General features: G+C 26.7%; 1 protein-coding gene across 6 annotated transcripts in view; it reads right to left on the bottom strand.

The window, feature by feature from the left end:
• Positions 1–4,250: 4,250 nt before the first annotated feature.
• LOC136084084 (uncharacterized) overlaps positions 4,251–22,927 on the bottom strand; it is a 113,338-nt gene continuing 94,661 nt past the window's right edge. For all 6 annotated transcript variants that reach the window (XM_065804227.1, XM_065804229.1, XM_065804230.1 and 3 more), the window contains 5 exons: positions 18,077–18,168; positions 17,582–17,608; positions 17,415–17,488; positions 12,352–12,510; positions 4,251–4,500 (listed from right to left, as the gene is read on the bottom strand). In XM_065804227.1, the coding sequence (XP_065660299.1) occupies positions 4,278–4,500; positions 12,352–12,510; positions 17,415–17,488; positions 17,582–17,608; positions 18,077–18,168 (575 nt within the window). In that variant the 3' untranslated portion in view covers positions 4,251–4,277. The remainder of the gene's footprint in view (positions 4,501–12,351; positions 12,511–17,414; positions 17,489–17,581; positions 17,609–18,076; positions 18,169–22,927) is intronic.

The following is a 22,927-nucleotide window of genomic DNA, read 5'->3' as shown; positions in this document are numbered from 1 at the left end:
TTAAATATCCTCTTCTTTTATATATACAGCATTTATAACATCTATTGCTGGCACATTTAGATTGTTTTTTATCTTAAATAAATTACTACGTGTCTTTCAAGATCTTGAATTTTTTGTTTTAAATGCTGATTCAGTATGTTGTTTTATTTGTCTTAAAATTCTTTCATTCATATATAAATACTAAAACTTAAAAATACTGCAATTTATTTTCTTTCTAATAATAATTAAGAATAAAAAATACTGGATTTTAAAATATAGTCAATAAAAAAAAAGAAGGAATATTCTCTGGGATAAGACAGTGGGTTTTTTTTTTAATATTAAACTATTTTAGGGTGTTTATAATGGTCGCGTTGCTTATAGTAATCAAATTATTGTTTTTATCATTTACCGAAGACATTGGTCATTGTAATGGAGAAATGCAGAGTGATTTTTCATATTCCCATCAAGACAGTGCTATCGAAACAATTCCTTTTTTGATCTTTGACGAAGATTTTATGTTACCCAACTACACTACTGTTTTCGATCAGGAAATATTCCCAACGCATGACACACCCACGAGTGGGGTTAGAGTCTCCATTCAAGCTCTTGTGCCAAGTCAGGATCCACAAATACCTAGCGGTATAGTTAATAGCTCCCCATTGATAAACAATGTTATTATCGATGAAAGAGATTATAATGTTCCCTTGGTCCCATATTCTGAGCACTCAGACTCAGAATCTGACGATGATGAAGGAGGGACAAAAAAAGTCAAACGGTGAAGGAGATGTCAGGTTGACAGATCCACATGGAAAGATCATAAAAATTTTGCTTATTGAGAAAAGGAACAAAAATATTTTGGTCGCAAAAAAATAGTAATCACTGATGTGCTTAAAAATGCAAAAATGCTGAAACCAAGGTGTAAATACGAATCAAACAAAAAATCTGCTTTTCAATGTTTGGATATTTTAGACACAGATCGAACGGAAATCATCGCAAGTTTTCGGAAGATGACTTGCGGAGAAAAGAAGGTATATGTTGATAGTCTTGCCAAATGCTTTCCTATCAAGAGACCGAAAGACAGAAAGGATGCTTTAAAATCCAAATGACTTAGCTCAATTGAGTACTATTTAAGGAAAGAAGAAAAATTGTACAGAGTCTGTAAGATAATGTTCTTAAACACTCTGTGTATTGGAAAATCAACCGTGTGGGGTTGGAAACAATCAAGATCAATTGTCAACCAAGCAGTATCATTGGTAGAATCACCGAAGGCTAGAGAGAATCTATTTCATACAGAAGTAGCTTCACTCAAAGATTTTTTTGAAAGTTTGCCAAAAATTGAATCGCACTACTGTCGCAAATCACTATCTAAGAAATATATTTTATCCGAATGGTCTACAAAAAAATCCCTTTATAATTTTTATGTGTCTGAATGGTGTTTATCGAACAACATTTCCCATTTGTCTGTAGCAAGATTCAACAACACCATGGAGACCGAAAATATTGCTCTATTCCAACCTAAAAAGGATTTGTGAAAAATGTTTATCACACAAGCTTGGCTATATGTCAGACCTGGAGTACAACCAACACATGCAAGAAAAAATGAAGCACGAATTGAAAAACAGAAAGACAAAGAACAGGAAGAGTTTGTTTTTACAGTTGATGTACAAGCAGTTTTGCTTGCGCCCAGGCCAAATGTTTCTTCTCTGTATTATAAAACGAAGCTATGTGTTCATAACTTTTGTTTATTTGATCTTACAACAAAATCCGGATACTGTTATTTGTGGAATGAAATTGAGGGAGGAATAATTCTGAAGAATATGCAAGCATATTGGGGAAATTCATTATTACTACTTGCTTTTGAATTTTTAACTACGCTTCTAAGTTTAATAACTTTTATTTTGTTTTTCCGTTTTTTTCAAAATTTTGAAATAAATATGTCCAAAAATTTCTTTCCAGACTCAACATGCAAAGCAATATTAAATTGATTTTATACAATGATGGTTGCGTGTCACAAAATAGAAATTCAATATTGTCGAATGTTTTGATGAATACAGCTTTTTCAAAGCAAATAAACATTGAACAGAAGTATTTAGAGGTTGGGCATACCCAAATGGAGGCCGACTCAATGCATGCATGTATAGAGAAAAAACTAAAAAATAAAGTTATTAATGTACCTGTATAATACTACGGAATTTGTAGAAGTGCTCGGAAAAAACCAAAACCTTATGATGTTTCTTACCTGACGCATTCATTTTTCAAATCATTTGACTCAACCAAATTTTATAAATCAATAAGACCTGAAAAATGAAAGGGGACCCCAAGGTATTGTTTTATTGAATACTTACATACATTTTTCTTTGAGCAATTGTATTTTTTTTACTTTTAGGTATTTGAATTTATTACTAACACAAAATATGTTTTTAAGGTAACTGACATTCGTGGCTTACAATATAACATGGGTGGTAGCATCTACTATAAGCTAAGGTTTACAGATTAGTGGCTGTTGCTACAGCAGCGTCGTGACAAGCTTATTACCACTAAGGGATATTGAGCAGTTGCTTAATCTGTACTCCGAAAAATTGAAAATTAAAAACAGGAAATTTCAAGACCTCCAGAATTTGAAAACTACCCTGCCTTCAGATTATTATGATTTCTATGACAATATTCCATATCATGCATAGCTACATTTAAACAATAAATAAATCTTACCTACACTTCAAAATTGCTTATTTTATTCCGGCATAATTTTTATTGTATTTAATAAATTTTTATTGTATTTAATGTAAAATAATAACTCAAAACAAAAACACTTTATCATTAATGTTATTACAACAAACATTAAATTATACAATAACCATTAAGGTTACTACGGAAAATCAGTAAACTTCCAAAATAATTTAAAATTTGGTTATTAAATTGAGCCAACTCCATTTATTCCTCCTAAGTAATAAATTAAATTAAATATTCATAAAACTTCATTGGAAACCTCTGAATTAATATTCTACAAAAGTGTGTTTTGAAATTTTTTTAATTCCAATTTAATGAAATTATTCGGTTTTATTTGTTGTTCCTAAACATTTCTTAAAAATGGAGTTGGCTGGTTTGCCGATTAAGCCATCGAAATGCTTCCTACATTGTCTGTTATAAAAGTTCTTTTTTCTAAATCCTTCGTTTTTAAACTTTTTAAAACGTACTAACAGGTACAGATTTTTATTTTAAATATTTACTTTTTAAATAATTCTCATCAAAAAAATATTATTAAAGAAGTACTTTTCAAAAAAGAACCATACTTTTACTTTTATTTTTTTGCTTGCGTGTATGGATGGGTCATTTTAAAGAAAATTGGTAAAGCTCATGGAATATTTGTTATCAATTGATGAGTTAGTAACTGGTCTGCCAAAATCTATAACAAATAAATGATTCCATAATCTTGTAGTCGAAGCAGAAAATTGAAAAGAAATTAAATTTTGATATGCATATAATATGCTATATTAAATTTTTTTAACTTTCGTTAAGATAATTTGGGAAAGAGAAAAGTTTATTATTTAATTTGTTTTAGAAAATATTGCTTCAGCTGTTTTACCTGTCCTAACGGGGTAACTTGAGCAACGGTGTGGGACAGGTTCAGCAATCAACGAATAAAACTTGATATAAAATAAAATAAGCAAATATAAAACTGGAATAAATCATTAATAAAACTACTGTTAAAAGTAAACGTGTTTGTAAATTATAATTTTTTTTTATACACTTTAATGACGTTAGAGAAAAACTTAATTTTATTTTTCATGACATTTTACACAAAAATCTGTCACTATTAAAATTCTAGCTTTCATCCATTAGATGCTTTACCACGCGACGTGCAATTTTCAAGGTAACTGCCAAACTTGACTCCATGCTTTTCTTAACCCCGTAAAAAAAACAGATGTTATTATAATAGGTTTTGAATAAAATTCGGTTTAGGTGTCGCTCCGTTACTTCGATTCAGGTGTCGCTCCGTTAATTAGTTATTAAACTAAACTTTAGTAGTTTATTGCATTGTAAACTTTAATGTATATGGTTAAATACACAAACTAAAAAAAAAACTGAGACAAAAATTATTAACTTTGATAATTCGAAAAAAAAAGCATTTAATAAAGTGATTACGCTTGGTTATCTTTATCAAAGATTCTTTTATGCATTGAGCAAAATTTGAAAAACAACTCTAAGGATTTATAGTCCCGAGTACTAAACAACTAAAATGGACTGAATGAGTGAATAAATGACAAACAAAATAACTTGTATAAAAAATTTATTAACGATTAAAGCTTAAAATCACTGGTTGTCACAGTAACAGTCGATTTTTGTACGGACTCTATTTTCTTTTTATTTAAGCTTTCGGGAACACAAAGTGAAATAAACGACACTATAATTGTAACAACTAATATCATAAGAAAGGAAAAGTACTGGTTGAATGGAAACGAACGACCTTTATTTGCCAAAGACCATGTAAAAAGACTACCAAAACTTGCGGGTCCTATAGATCTAAAATAAAATAAAAAATATTTTAATATATATATATATATATATATATATATATAAATATATATATATATATATATATATATATATATATATATATATATATATATATATATACATATATATATATATATATATATATAAATAAATATATATATATATATACATATACATATATATATACACATATATATATACATATACATATATATATATATACATATATATATATATATATATATATATATATATATATATATATATATATATAAACATATAGATATATATAGAACCCTTAGATGTTGTCCGAAAGTTTTTTCGATATTTTGTTGACAAAAAGTAAAAATTAAAATGCAAGACCGGAATTTTTTTTTTTTAATAATGATAGACTGCCTGCCCCAACCAAACCCTCAGTCGATGTAGCAGCACTCCCTTGCGGGTCAGGCTATTTGTCAGTCGATGTAGCAGCACTCCCTTGCGAGTCAGGCTATTTGTCAGTCGATGTAGCAGCACTCCCTTGCGAGTCAGGCTATTTGTCAGTCGATGTAGCAGCAATCCCTTGCGAGTCAGGCTATAAGATAGTCGATGTAGCAACACTCCGCGCATGATTTACAGTAAAAAAAATAAAAATAAAAACATTTTATTAAAAAAAATAAAAATAAAAACATTTTATTAAAAAAAATAAAAATAAAAACATTGTTTATATTGTTAAAAACATTCAAAATGTTATAAAAACATTCAGAATGTTTTTAAAAACATTCTGGTCAATTAAATTTGCGTTTTTGTGGTTTTTTTAAAAAACGATTAATTTGTAATTAAATTAATGGTTTTTACTTTCGTCCAACACGGAAATGTTGGACGAAAGTCAAAAGTAATTAAAAGTGACGTATGTGTTGGCGTAAGAATCACTTTTTTCCTTCCGCTCTTCCTAAAGCCAACAAACTATAGAACTATATATATATATATATATATATATATATATATATATATATATATATATATATATATATATATACATATATATATATATATATATATATATATATATATATATATATATATATATATATATATATATATATATATATATATATATATATATATATATATATATATATATTATTGGACAAAACCTTTGCAACCAACATCAAACAATGCTAAAAAGTGTTCCTAATTTTACATGTCTTAAAAACGAAACGAACTATACTACCACAGCAAACAGTTCAGGAGCCTGGAGTCATAGCATGCCATGGCATGAGCAATCAGCTGACAGCACACAGGCAGAATTTTGTTGACAAGTGCCATTTTGCAGCGGACAAAACAAGTGCAACATTTTTGGTTTGTTTCATTTTCTTAAGTCTGGTCCGTGTCAACGTCACGGAAGTTTTTTAATAATTAAAGGAATTATCCAGAAGTTTCCAGATGCATCGAAAAGAAGCATCAAGATTCTTCCAGAACAGGTTCACACAGGTTCATTTTACTATATAAGAGACATGTAAATCGACATGTAATTCAGTCAGTATATGGAAGTCAATCAGGCAGTATTATCAAGACAGTTTATCGAAGTGAGTTTTATCAAAGTGTTTTATTGAAGAACATCAATACAAGAAGTGAAATACAACAAGTGTTTCATTACATCAATACAGTCCACATCCAACCAAGACGTTGTGTTCCACAGAGCATTATTGTATCATCACAAGGTAAATGTAACACGGTAAGCCTTGAGAAGCGTGATTATTTATTTTTATTATTTTTATGACTTCAAGTGCAAAAATGGCTCCCGACAGTCTTGGATTGAAACTAAGAAAGAAAATTATTGGCGATTACATAAGTGGAATGTCACAAAAAAGTATTTGTGATATCGCGTAAAAAAATGGACCGTATCAAGACTATGTTCCAAATATCGTTCTACGGGGGGAAGTTGGCAGCAGTAACAAAGGTGGAAGACGCCCTGCAAAGAAACCGCTGTTTTCACTAAAAAACCAGAAGAAAAGACTCCTGTTTGCTACATCTCATATTGACTGGAATGTGCAGAAATGGCGAACTGTCCTGTTCAGCGATGAATCGAAGTTCAACATCATTGGGAGCAATGGCACTTGCTGTGTTCGTCAACCGGCCGGAAAACGCCTCGATTTACGTTACTGCCATAAGACCGTAAAGCATGGTGGAGGCAATGTAATATTCTGGGGGTGTTTTTCTGCTAACGGTCTAGGTCCAATACATCGAAACGATGGAATAATGGACCGTTTCATGAATAAAAATATCCTGAAAGATGTTATGTTACATGTTAGCTGAATAGAATATGCCAATAAAATGGGTTTTTCAGCAAGACAACGATCCGAAACACACTGCAAAAGTAGTCAAGCAGTGGTTTCAAGACAACCACCTATCGGTGATGGATTAGCCGCCTCAATCTCCGGATCTCAACCCTATCGAGAGTCTGTGGGTGATCGTCAACCGCAGAATTAATCGTGAAGGTGTTTGTAATAAGGATCAAATGTTTGAACGAATCCAAAAGGCCTGGGCAACGATTCCACAAAGTTTCATTGATCATCTGATCGAATCTATGCCTCGAAGATGCAAGGCTGTGATCGATAAAAAAGGATTCGCCACGAAATATTGATAGCGAAATACAGCTTGGTCAACATTTTGTCGAGTTGCAGTTGTTTGGTCCAGAAGGAAATCAACTTTTTTTAATACTTTTGATTAATTTTTTAATTTTCATGTACAAATAATGAACTTTGTGATGAATAAAACTTGAAGAACTTTGTCTCCAAACAGTTACATAGTTATTTCTCTAAATTGAAAAAATGCAGCACTTTTATATAAAGAAACTAAATTAGCATTATTTGGTTGCACTCGTTTTGTCCGATACTGTATAAAATATATATATATATATATATATATATATATATATATATATATATATATATATATATATATATATATATATGTATATATATATATATGTATATATATATATATATAGATCTAAAATAAAATAAAAAATTTATATATATATATATATATATATATATAGATCTAAAATAAAATAAAAAATTTATTTATGTATATATATATATATATATATATATATATATATATATATATATATATATATATATATATATATATATATATATATATATATTCAGCATTTGTGAGAAGCTCTACCGCTTTTTGTTGTTATACTTTTTAAGATAAAAATTTTAAAACATATAGCCCTATAAGTAATCAGATTTACCAATATTTATAGATTTTTATAAAACTGTTAAAAAATGTTCACCATTCTAAATTTTTCATAATTCTACCACACTTATATATATATAGTTTAGTTTGATTTTGGCTAAAGTTGTTAGAAAACTTCTTTGACAAAAGCTAAAAATAACCAATTTTTTTGTCGTAACATCAACGAAATTTTACTTTTTTTTGCATTTCAAATAAGAATCCCTTTTCATTCACGTCAAGTTTTTAAGATATTAGGGTTCAAATCCTAATTATTTAGGGTAAAATCCCTAGCATTGTCAAAAAAAAAACTTCTTTAAAAGTACAAAAATAAACCTGAATCACAAAAGAAGCGTTTTTTTAACAGAGATTTCAAAACTGGTATTTGTTTGTAATAAAAATGAATATTTTTTATTTTATTGGTGAAAGACATTCTTATTTTATTAATTTATTACTCTGTAGCGTTTTTTCACAATATTTTTTGGGAATAAATTTTAATTAAAAAGTCTATTTTTTAAAATCTCTGTAAAAAAAACACGCTGCTTTAGAGACCCAGGCTTTTATTGACAATATTAGGGTTTTATTTGACAATATTAGGGTTTTTACCCAAAATATTCGGGATTTGAACCCTAATATCTTTAAAACTTGAAGTGATTGAAAAAAAAGGATTGGATATTTGAAATAAGAATGAGGAGTGCTATAAGAAAAACATATTGTATGCAAAAAAAAGTAAAAAAGTAAAACTTCGTTGTCCTGTGAAATTTTTTAAGAGCTGCGACACATAAACCTCATCAAAAAACATTTAAACTAATTTTTTAGACAACAAACAATAACAATAAGCAGGTTATATATTGCCCCGCGATATACAAATGTTTTTGTTCATTTGTCATTTCAGTTTATACCTGAAATAATCATTAATGATTTGAAATTAAAACAGAAATATTAAATTCATCAACATCATTTCATTGAAATTTTTATTTAAGATTATTGTACGTTTTGTGTGTGTTTGTAGAGATAAAACTTTTTGGTACTTCATATTTTTATCTAGAAGAAAGTTAAAATTAGGATTTAAATTCCGAAAGTTTCCCCTCCAAATTAAATAAATTTATAACATCACATGCTTCAGTTACTGATGATTAAAACTGTTATCTTTAATTAGTTTTGAATTTAGCATTATTGGAATTGTAGAAACAAAATTAAAAAAAAAATCTTCTTCCAAACATCCAAATATTATTCAAAATTATAATTTTGAGCACACACCAATTGAATATTCTTGTGGTGAAACCTTATTATCTTTATCAAAAAAATTGATTTATAAAAAAAAGATGAATTGATCATATACACACCAATTAATTTAGAATCTTTTTTTGTTAAAATAAATTTTCCCAAAAATTCAAATATTATTGTTGGTTGCATATATAGACACACTAGCATAGATGTAAACGATTTCAATAATAAAACGTCTGTTCTTCTCCATAAAAAATCTTCTGGAAATAAATCTGTCTTTCTACTTGGCGATTTTAACATGGATCTAATACAGTCAAGCTTTAACTTTGCAACTTCTGAGTTTTTAAACTTAGTTAATTCTTATAATATTAGCCCATTTATTATGCTACCAACGAGAGTTACTGACCATTCTGCTTCAATCATTGACAATATTTTTTCAAATGTAACCACTAACCAAATCATTTCATAAGTATAACAAATTCTATTTCTGACCACCTAACTCAATTTCTTGTTTGTCCTAATTTATAAATAATTTAGGCATGGTATAAATTATTTATACCATGCAATCATAATTTATACTGCAGGAACTTTAAAAATTATAATAAAGAATTATTTAAATCTGAATTATTAAAAGTTGATTGGAATGACATTACCAATAAAAACGATGTTAATTCCAGTTTTGAAGAATTTGTTTCTCAAACAATATTTTTGTTAGATTGTGCCATTCAAAAAAATTAGTATTAAGAGCTACAAGTGTCAATTCAATCCATGTATTACTAAAGGAATAAGAAAGTCAATTCAAATTCGAAATCTTATTTAAGGGACAATGTGAAAGAAAAAGATCCAATAAATATAGTTAAATTAAAATCTTTAAACGCTATAAATATACCATAATTGATCTAATAAAACTGAGTAAAAAAATACATTTCAAGAAATTCTTTTCAGAAAATATATAAAATCTTTGTGAGACCTGGAAAGGCATAAAAAGTCTAATAATGTCAAAAATGTCAATAATGTACGTCCAAATTGTACAAATGTTAACGAAACATACATAAATATCCATTCAAAAAAACATAAACAAACCATTCTGAAACCTCATCACTTATATCTAAATTAAAACCTAGGAAATATAAAAAATCCTAACAGCATCCCCACAAACAGCATTCCCACAAACATTCTTATTGGTTTTAATTAAGAATTTTCTCATATTCTCTCTAAGCTATTAAATATCTCCTTCTTAAATGGAATTTTTCCTGACATTTTGAAATTATCTTGTGTCATTCCAGTATATAAAAATGACTGAAAGCTCTTATGTACTTACTATAGACCAATTTCAATTCTTTTTAACATTAGCAAGCTCCTTGAAAAACTAATGTACTCTAGATTATACTCACTTTTGATTTCCTTCAATTGTTTAAATGAATTTCAGTTTGAATTTCAATCATAACACTCTACTCGCCACGCTTTAATAAGTATAAGCGAAAAAATAAAAAAGGCACTGGATACCGGTCATTTCATAGGTGGTGTTTTTATCGACTTACAAAAAGCGTTCCATACCGTATCATACCATTTTAATTTCTAAACTTGAACATTTCGGAATCCCAGGAGTTGCTTGTAACTGGTTTCAATCTTATCTTCCAAATCGAAAGCAGTTTGTTAGAATTAATGGTTACAAATCAAATAATGAACATATAGTTTGTGGTGTTCCCCAGGATTCCGTCCTTGGTTATTTATCGTTTTTGATTTATATCAATGATCTAAAAAACTCTGTCCATATCTTATCAGTCCCTCTGTTTGCTGATGATACTAATATCTTGCATACTAATAAGTCTCATAATTCCTTGTGTTAGAATATAAACTTAGACCTAAAAAGTTTAGTTCATTGGCTAAATGCAAACTTAATTCCTCTGAACTTGGAAAAAACTGAACTATTATTTTGTTCATCTCCAAGACAAAAAAATTTATACAACAATCATATAACTAAAATCAAAATTAATAGTAGACATTTATATCCAACACATATTGTTAAATATCTTGGTATTTTTATAGATTCGAACCTCTCATGAAACTTTCATATAGATGCACTCTGTAAAAAACTTTATCGAGCTAATGGCATGCTTTCAATAATTTGCCATTATGTTGATATAACTACCCTTGAGAATCTGCATTTTGCAATTTTTCAATCTCATCTCTTCAACTGTTGTCAAGTTTGGGGACAAATTGGCAACTGTAATATTAATAAATATGCGCCAATCAACCCGAATAATTAATTTTCAACTCCATAATACAGAAACTTCAAAATTCTTCAAAAAACTGAAAATTCCTACCTTGTAAGCACTAGTTAAATTTGCTAATTTTTCTTCTGCTTTTGACTCCCTTAATAAAAATTTACCTTCCTCTATTACAACCTTCTTCACTGAAACTTGATTTATACATTCACATTTAACTAGAAATATTAATAATGGAAAACTAAATGTACCTCCCTATAAAACTTTGAGGTATGGTAAGTATTCAATTACACATCAGTGCATCAGTGAATGGAATCAAAGTCTTGTGTGCATTGTGAATGAGTTTAAAAAGTCAATATTTCAAAATAATATATCTTTATTTCTTTATTTAAAACAAAATAAATTTAAATAAATTCTGAAAAAAATGTTATTTTAATTTTTTTTCATTATTTGCTTCTTTTAGTTTTTTTTTTCTCTTATTCTTACTTTTTCTATAGAAACTTTATTGTTTTTGTCACTATATTTATTACTTTCATTACAGCTGTTTTCATTATTACTATTATTATTAAAATTATTATGAGTACTATTATTTTTGCTGTTACTTTTGCTCTATTAATGAATAAAGTTATTAATGTTATTATTATTATTTTTTAAAATAATATTATTAATATAATTATTTGGTGTCACTCTTTTGATCAGGATTCTGCTTGAGTGACTCTTTTGTCAATTAATTATCTATATTTATTCTTCATAATTATATTTTGATTTTATTATTTATAATATTATAAATATTCTTATTCTTATTTATTTTATTATTGTTATCGTTGTTATTATTATAATAATTATTATTATTATTGTTGATATATTATTGTAATTATATGATTGTAAATTTTGAGGAAAATAGATATCTTCTTTGGTTTTGTTTTTCTGTCCCTCTCCCCCCCCCCCATGCCCCTCTATATACACAGAGTTTAAATAATAGTTAACTTAAAAACATTTTTTAAATCAATTTAAAGCCTAAAAAAAAAACTTTTTTAACTAATAATTTATTTTTAACTAACATTTTATTTCATTAATTTTATAAGGTTTAAAAAAAATTTAAAAGACTAATTTTGTTGTATTATATTAAACCCAGTGTAGGCAGTATAGAAAACACACAGTATAGAAAACTTACCTTCCTATACACGAAGCCGACATCCCAACACCATTAGCTAATCCAACTAAGTCTGACTCAACAGAGTTATTTATGAAAATATTGACAGCTGTAAAACCTGATGTCATAGCAACACGAACAAATACTTGGTTAATCCACAAGATAATCCAAAGAATAATTCTAAAATATAAACAAATATTTATATTTAAAAAAAAAGTTATTAAATATATTATAAAGTATAAATAAATAAATCTCAATATTCTTTCAATAACCAGTACCACAGTATATATCACATTTAAGACAAAATATTACAAAAAATTGAAAAAGCTGCAAGCATGCAAAAAAAAAATTTCAATTTAAAATAACATTCACATGCTATCAGATGAATATTTTCATACATTACAATATTGAGACACAAGTGATGGCTAAAACCTTTTTTTAACCAAATCCACAACTTGTTTCTTCATGTAGCAACCTTGATTGTCAAGGCTTGTGCTTTAGAAATAGAGATTTGAAAAAAATAACCTCCTTGTGCTAATGAAGGCGAACACACTTAAAAAAAAATCACAGATGGAAGGACACTATTTAAAGGTAGAGTTATGTTAGTCTAAATATGCCTTAATATGTGAGTCCTCCAAAGTTGCACAGCATGTAAATACTGTTACTCAAGTAAAATTTATTGGGATGATAACTTTGATTGTGACCTGACAAAACCTGAAACATTAGGAACTATATTAAATATCAGTAACCATTACAAAACACCAGAGACTACAAGAATTATCAGAAATAATCTGAATAACATAAAATCAAGAACTATATAAGATAAAATATCATGAAATATAAAAAATCAGAAACATACTAAAATATATAAAATACATCAAGTACATGTCCAATTTATTTTCTTAAACTCAATTTACGTTAAATGGATCTGAATTAACATAAAAACTAGGCTTTAGTATATACATCAACTGATATAGGGAGAATATGCATAGGAGTTGCTGCTACATTAACTATAAAAAGGCCTGTTTATGTATTAATAACATTAATGTATAAACAGGCCTCGTTAAGAATTGTAACACTGAAAGCATTTTACTTACAAAATGACTATTTCACATTTAGCAATTTAAGTTGAGCAACAACTTTAATCTCATTAAAATTGTTTTTTGATATTGTTTATATTTATTCAGTTAATGTCAATAAAGTCAGTAACTAATTCAGATAAGTTGTAACTAATTATTGGTAAAAACGAGTTAACCGCAATTGTGAAATAACTTTTTTGATAAAAAAAACAGATTTTCAAATAATTTTTTCACAATATTTCTTTAAGAAATCATTTTTTTGTTATAAAAAAATTATTTCTTTTAGAAAATTTTTTAAATTAAATTTTTATTTCATAAAACAAAAAAGGTTTTTGGCTTTCACACATTTTTATCTATGACAGAAACTTAAGTTTTTAAGTGATGAATTGGTTCCAATTGTTTTTTAGTAACAAAAAAATGATTTCTTTAAGAAATTTTGAAGGATAGTAAAACAGTTGTGAAACTGTTTTACTATCCTTCAAAATTTAATTTAAATCTTTAGTTTTTGAAATCATACTTGAAGGTTTTTAATTCAAAAAAAATTATTTGAAAATCTGTTTTTTTATCAAATAAGTTAGTTCACAATAGCGGTTAACTCGTTTTTACCAATAATTAGTAACAACTTAATTGAATCAGTCTTATTAATTTATAAATAAAAATTTATTTATGAACATAAAAAAAAGTTTATTTATGATCGTAAATAAAAATTTATTTATGATCGTAAATAAAAAATTAATTAATTAATAAAATTTTCTTTATAAACATAAATAAAAAGTTATGAGCGTAAATAAAAATATGTTTATGAACATTAATTAAAATTTATTTATGAACATTAATTAAAATTTATTTATGAGCATAAATTTTAAGTCAGATTAAACCTGACCTGATCTAGACTAAAAATATATGTTATAAATAAACTTTTTATGATGATCATTACAATCACCCTGCAACTGGTATCATTTAACTTAGTACTACTTGCCCCATATTCTGCTAATTTTTAGGGCTTGCTCTTTTAGGCAAAAGCTAGGAAAAATAAAAATTTTAGTTAAGTAAAGGCTAGAGATAATGTATCAATGAAAACAATCATCTTAGGGCAGATGTTAATTATAGATAGCCTGCTTTAGGAGTGACTTTATGGGTGAGTTTAGGAGTGACTTTAGGGGCGAACAATTATGTTGAACATAATTGTTCTGCACACTTTCTTAATGGTCTTGCACACCTTCTTTATCTATTAGGCTGGTATAGATGTAAACCTTTGTTATATTGTTTCCTGCCTAGGATGATGAATGATAGATCTTCTTGAATTGACTCAGAGATTTTTGCTTGTAACTATTTGATAGTGACTAAACAACTCTTCCTGTTAACTCCTAATGAGGGTACAGCTCTAAAACTCAGTTTAATGGTTTTAAGGTCACCTAGTAGTAAGGTTTCAGCTTAACTTTCTGTATTTCTCAACATCTTACTCAGGTAGTTAATTTGTGACTCGTTTTCTAGACAAGCCTAATCACTCACCTTTATGCTTTGGTTTGTGTCTTGTCTCTGACCCTAGCTCGTGTTAAATTTTCCTTAAGTGGTTGCGACCATGCCATGATCTTAATAAACCTTTTATCATGCACTTTTTTTCAAACTCACCCTATCATTGTATTACTTACTATTACCCTAAAACTGGCTGAGATTCTTTTCATAATTTCCTTTATTACAGTCCTTGAGCTGATGTCTTTTCTCTCTCCACCGATAAATGCACCTCATACATAATTTTCTGGATCCAGGCAGGTATGGAAGCTTTTATTTTTTCTTGTTGGTTTATATGAACCCTTTACTCTTGTATTTTTTATTTCGATTGCTGAGATCTTATAGAACAGGCAGCCAATCTTGAACCTGATCTCACTTCTGTAACAACTTGGGGCTTGCAGTGGTCGTGAATTTTAACTCCAACAAAACTCAATTATTTACTGCAAACAACTACCAAACTGTAGACATTCCTATATTAACCAATGTCAACCCTTATACTGAGTCCTTTTTTTTAAGTCTATTTGGACTATTGTTTACTATTGACCTTTTATATTTAATCAATTGCAAAGTTGAAATCCCTTAACCTTGCTTCGTTTTATCGTGCTTGCCATTATTTTCTCACTTATTCCATTCTCTACCTCTAAAAATCTTTTATTTGCCATTGTATGGATTACTGTTATCTGATTTAGGCTGGTTCTTCTAATGATGCTCTTACTTTTTTAGACATGGTCTAAAAAGACAATGTAAACATAGTTGGACATGCTTAATCTGTTAAGCCGCTATCCTATCAAATAAAGTTGCATCTCTTTCTCTTTTCTACAAATACCATCATGGTTGCTGCTCAAAGAATCTATCATCTCTAGTTCGATCATCCAAAACTCTTTCTTGCTTGACTTGTCGTTCAGCAGTAATATCTTCATACTTTATCTTTCTCTGCATGTTCTAAAAACTTTTGTCTAGTTTTCCTCACACTTCAACCATTCAGAATTCTCTCCCATCTTCATGTTTTCTTGACTCATACAATCTACAACTTTACCACTTTACACTTTTCCACTTTACACCTTACAAGTCTTTTATCAACCATCTCCATGCTCTTTAACTTTATTCTTTATTTTCTAGGAACTTTTATATCAAAAAAGGTTTTGTTAGCAGGCTTTTTGGGAGTGAACTAAAATAAAGAATAAAAAAATAAGTAAATAAAAATTTATTCATGAACATAAATATATCTTTTACTGTATGCATTGTAATTAATCGTGATTTACAGATCCGAATTTTGTGCTAAAAATCTGTGCCATGTTTCTTAAACTTTTTTAGTTAGCGTCAGATAAATATTTTTTAAAGGTGTTTTTTTAGAAACATATAAAGTTAGATAATTTCATATTTGTTTGTGGTCTGAAATATAATTTTGGAAAATTTTCATAAGTAAATAAAATTTTTTTGATTTAAAATTTTTCTTTTCATTTTTAAGTTAATTTTTTAGGTTAAAGGTTAAAGGGGGATGGGGGACAGAGGGGCAAAAGCATACTCTCCCATAAGTTGATGAATAATGCACTAAGATATGAAAAATCTTGAAAAAATATAACTTTTACTGTATGCATTGTAAATTCCATACTAATTACATTTAATTAAAAAAAAATAAGTTTATTTATATAGGTTAAACATTTTTGACTCTAAGGTGTGTTAAAATATCACCACCATTTGTATGTGATTTGGAATCAAACTTTGGTAACTTTTTGTAGGAAAAAATTACAACTTTTGTAAAAAAAAAATTTTTTTATGAAAAAAATACCAATTTTTAATAGTTTAAGGTGTTGGTTTGGCACACCCAATGGGTAGAAAATATAAATTTGTAGGCCAATGTTACACATAACTTTTGATACTAAGTTATATATTTAGATAAGAATTGACAAAGTTATAACAATTTAGATGAATAAAAACTAAATTTTGACCTCAGTTTCTTCAAATATTCAGTATATGAAAAATTTGATACTTAAAATCTCATAACTTTTTCTAGAATTGTTCAATTTTGATAATTTTTTCACCATTGAAATACTGTATCAAAGCCCTTTCCAATATTTGATCATCCCCTCAGTATTATCATTTTCTATCTACAAATGTAATAAATAAAATGTTTCATCTAATATATAAAATAAATACAAAAAATATATAACAATTGATTAATAATTATATTACATAAAACATTGTATTTATTTGTGTAATTTTTTTATTTTTTTATTTTATATATTAGATAGAACATTTTATTTATTGCATTTGTAGATAGAACAAGATAATACTGAGGGGACGATATAAATATATATATATATATATATATATATATATATATATATATATATATATATATATATATATATATATATATATATATATATATATAGTTTTAAAACTTTTAAATATTAAAAACACAATGCAAAAACAAAGACAAAATAAAATAAACACATATGCTAGACAAAATAAGAAAACATAAAAACTCACTTGTTTTTTATAACACCAATCAAAGGTATCAAAGGCATTAAAGAACCAAATATGAGAGATGATGATATAAATATCTAAAAATAAAGTTCAAACACTATAGAACTGCATCATTGAAAACAAAATTACTGCATTAAAATTATAGTCTTTGAAGCTCAAAAACAACTTACCTTTTTTGAACCAAATCTGTGTATCATCTAAAATTAAAATGTTTAGTTACTATTTGTCAAAGTCACATCCCTGCTTCCCATATTCTTTTACACACAACACAGGTTGGAATTTTATTCATTTTTTCAATAAATCATTTTTTCAATAAAATATGAAATATTTAGAGAAATTTTATCCCATTAAGATAATCATTATGACAAAAACTTTAATAACCAAAAAGTTCAGAGAAGTTTGTCTCTAAGCAACAGTGTCTTAAAATTTTTGTAAAAAAAACTAATCAACTTGTTTATTTTCTTTCAACAAGTTGATAAAAATGGTTCAGCCAAATGTTTGACAAGTTATACTCATAAAAGATATTTTTTAAATATGAAATTTAAATAAAAGTATATAGTTAACTTTATTTTAAAAATTAATATCTTTCATTATAGTTTTAAATATCTAAAAAACTAGATTTTAAATTAATTTGTTCAAAAAACGTCATAAAAGTTATTGCATACCTTGCTGACAAGAAGAAGTTGTAAAATGAACATTGAAATTGAAACAATTAGATAAAGTAAACCTATTTCAGACGATGACATACCTAGACCACCTGCAAAGTGGGTGAAAATTTAAAAAAAAATTTATTGTAAATAAATAATGTTAAACAAAATAAAAATGAAAGATGTGTGATGAAAGCTTTGAGAAGGAAGGTGATTAAATGCAAGATGAAAGATTTAATGATTTAAGCACCTTCTGTCTAACAAGATTAGATACATATATGTGTGTGTGTGTGTATATATATATATATATATATATATATATATATATATATATATATATATATATATATATATATATATATACATATAAAGCAATACATTAAAATGCAAAAAAAGATGCAAAAAAAAACAAAACATTTTAAATAAATATTAAATAAATTTACTAAAATAAAATTGCGAATTACAAACACTTTACTTTATTTATTTTGTTTAACAGCATTAACAAAAAAATGGCAACAATAAAAAAAGAAAACTTTCAAATTCTAAATAAAATAACTAAATTAGAAATATCAAAAGTTTTATTTAAATTCTATATAAGATAATTAAAATGACAAAGGAAACATTTTATTGTGAATAATTACCACAAAAAAGACTTTTTCATAAAAAGACCATTTTTCATAAAAGTATTACAAACATAGAAGTGTTTTCACATTTTTTTATTAAAGCATTACTAACATAAAAAAATTTTCTCAATTTTTCAAGTATTTAATAAACAAAAAAGATTTATTGCAATTTAAAGAAAATCCTTTTAGTTTTTTAACAACACTTTTTTATGGGCTCGTCAAAATTTTTTTCAAAACGTGTAAAATATTATTTTCATATAATATTATATATATATATATATATATACATATATATATATATATATATATATATATATATATATATATATATATATATATATATATATATATATATATATATATATATATATATGTATAAATGTATATATATATATATATATATATATATATATATATATATATATATATATATATATATATATATATATATATATATATATATATATATACATATATATATATATATTTGGGAGTACGTTAAGGTAAAAAATGATTCTTTTGATAACAAATATGAAACTTTTAATTACTTTTGACTTTTATCCAACATTTACGCGTTGTCAGAAAGTTAAAACCATTAATTTAATTACAAATTAATCTTTTTTGAAAAAAGCTGCAAAAATGCAAATTTAATTGACCAGAATGTTTTTAAAAACATTCTGAATATATTTAAACATTCTGTTTGTTTTTAAAAACATTGAGAATGTTTTTAAAAAACAACATATGTTTTTATTTTTATTTTTTTTAATAAAATGTTTTTATTTTTATTTTTTTTACTGTAAATCATGTACGGAGTGTTGCTACTTCGACTATCTTATAGCCTGACTTGCAACAGAGTGCCGCTACATCAACTGACAAATAGCCTGACTCGCAAACAGTGTGCTGCTACATCGACTATCTTATAGCCTGACTCGCAAGGGAGTGCTGCTACATCGACTGAGGGTTTGGTTGGGGCAGGCAGTCTATTAATTAAAAAAAAAATTCCGATCTTGCAATTTAATTTTTTTATGTCAACAAAATATGGAAAAACTTTCTGACAACCAGTTATATATATATATATATATATATATATATATATATATATATATATATATATATATATATATATATATATATATATATATATATATATATATATATATATATATATATATATATATATATATATATATAGATCTATAGTTTGTTGTCTTTGGGAAGAGCGGAAGGAAAAAAGTGATTCTTACGCTAACACATACGTCAATTTTAATTACTTATGACTTTCGTCCAACATTTGCGCGTTGGACGAAAGTAAAAACCATTAATTTAATTACAAATAAATCGTTTTTTAAAAAAACCACAAAAATGCAAATTTAATTGACCAAAATGTTTTAAAAACATTTTGAATGTTTTTAACAATATAAACAATGTTTTTATTTTTATTTTTTTTAATAAAATGTTTTGATTTTTAATTCTTTTAACAAAATGTTTTTATTTTTATTTTTTTTTACTGCAAATCATGCGCGGAGTGTTGCTACATAGACTATCTTATAGCCTGACTCGCAAGGGAGTGCTGCTACATCAACTGACAAATAGCCTGACTTGCAAGGAAGTGCTGCTACATCGACTGACAATTAGCCTGACCCGCAAGGGAGTGCTGCTACATCTACTATCTTTTAGCCTGACCCGCAAGGGAGTGTTGCTACATCGACTGAGGGTTTGGTTGGGGCAGGCAGTCTATCAATTAATTAAAAAAAAAAATTCCGGTCTTGCATTTTATTTTTTACTTTTTGTCAACAAAATATGGAAAAAACTTTCCACATTTTGTTGACAAAACTATATATATATATAAAAAACCGTTTAAAATTTACAAACTATGGTAGAATGAGTTCTGATGTTTTAAGAGAGGTGTTTGCATTAAGAGACTTATTCGCCTCTTTTGCTCTTTTGTTTAGCAGATTGTTTCCTTTGTAAAATAATATTTCGAACTTCTCATTTAAACAAAGCTTACAAATTTTTGACGCAGGATTGTATGATTTACAGCGTTTAATAATACTCCATTTATTTGAAGTTGTGAAATTATTTTCTTTTAATCCCCATACTTCCTTAGACAACTCAGTGTCGTTTTTGTATTTTTTTATGTTAAAAGAATTTTGATGGTTCGCATAACGTAGCTTAAATGAGGTTTCGCTTATCCCATTGTACACTTTATCATTGTATTGAGGTTTCTTTGAGCTTACGGTGGCTTGGTAAACAATGTTGTTAGACAAGCAATTGTTGTTCAGTGGACAAAGAGATTTTTTATAGCAATTGCAGGCTTTTTTTGATAATTTTACATCACCATATAAAATATTTTTGTTGTGTGAGTTGATGATAGATTTGATGTTTGGCATACAGGAGTAGCTTATCTTAATTGTGTTTCTGTTAAATATTTTGTGTAGTTTGTGGTTTTTAGGAAAATGCTTGTCAATTAGGGTTAAAAAGCGTTGACCAATTATGGTTGTAACATTTTTACTTAATGGAGGATTGTACCAGATTACGTTTCATTTGTGGTTATTTTTTGGTCAAAAATTTGTAAGCTTTAAATGAGAAGTTAAAAATACTATTTTACAAAGGAAACAATCTGCTAAACAAGAGGCAAATTAGTCTCTAAATGCAGACACAAATATAAATTTCTCCTTTCATTATTTAACAGCGGAGATTAGTTTTCCATTACGTCTTCTTGTACTATAACGTCAGAACTCATTCTACCGTAGTTTGTAATTTTTAAACGGTTTTTTATATTTTTGATTTTGTACTTCACGGCTGATGATTGCGGATAGGCATTAAACTTTAAGTTCCATTAAAAGTTGTTTTTTCTAAAATTTAAGTATAAAACGCTCTGTTTTTGAAAAATATATATTTTCTTAAATATTGAGCACTCTACAACAATCAAGTGTTTAGTGTTTTAAACACTAAATCATAATCACAACAATATATATATATATATATAGATATATATATATATATATATATATATATATATATATATATATATATATATATATATATATATATATATATATATATATATTTAAACAACTTTAAAAAAGTATTCTACACAATAGAGTGCTCAATGTTCTTAAAAGAACAGAGCAATTATATATTAGTAGAAAATCACTTAACAAAAATTTTTTCCATTTAACACTGTGTTTCATCAACAAAGATTCATCAGAAATGGATGATCAAATTAATAAAACTTCAATTTATACCAAAAATTAAATTACAGGAAGTTGCAAATGTCTTAACTACTGTAAATTTTCACACATTTGTGGAATTTGCTGATACTATTATAAAAAGAATTCTTTAGAAATGATTACTTATGCTATTTTTTTAAATGTTTTTTTAAAAAGGGTAGTTAATGTAAATATTATTTGAACTCATTTATTTTTATAGTTTTTTAGGAGAAACTTATTTTCGTGCCTACATTTAGAAATTAATTCCGATTTTTTGTTTAATAAGCATTCTTGATTTGCATGTGTAATTATTTCAAATTTTTCTTGTAGGCATAGTATGCATTTTTTGGAAATATTGTTATATGCAGGCGCTGTTTTAAGGATAGACCAATTCAGTATAAAATCATCAATATTTTTTTCTTTTAATTCCCATATATATTTTGACACCATGGTGTCTTTTGAATACTTTTTATTCTTGAAAGATTGCTTATGATTGGCAAAACGTTTTTTCCATTCACCCTCTGTTATGCCAATATATTGTTTATCAGATACATTCTTAGAGGAAACAACACATTTATATACCACATTTTTTGATAAACAACTTCCACTCATTGGACAATTGATTTTTTGTTTACAATTACAATTTTCTGTAGTTTTTTCATTTAGGATTTCTTTTTTGTTTAACAAAGCCTTATTGTGACCTTTTATAATTCTTTCCATTTTTTTTGTGCAACTGTAGCTAACTTTAATTGTATTTTTAAAAATATTGGCTTTCAAATCGAAATAAACATAAATTTAAAAATTGTGAATTTTCTTGATGTCACATTTAACCTCTCTGAAAATTCATATAAGCCTTTCAAAAAACCAAACGATGAACTATTATATATTAACATTAACTCTAACCATCCACCCCAAGTTCTAAAACAAATCCCGATTTCAATTAATAACAGACTAAACCAAAACTCCTCAAATGAAAATGTATTCAATTCCTCTAAACGAATATTTGCCCATGTTAAAGATGCCCTAAAAAAAAG

The sequence above is a fragment of the Hydra vulgaris genome, chromosome 08, assembly GCF_038396675.1.
Source record: "Hydra vulgaris chromosome 08, alternate assembly HydraT2T_AEP".
NCBI classification, from domain to species: domain Eukaryota; kingdom Metazoa; phylum Cnidaria; class Hydrozoa; order Anthoathecata; family Hydridae; genus Hydra; species Hydra vulgaris.
This window is presented reverse-complemented; position numbering and strand designations above follow the sequence as displayed.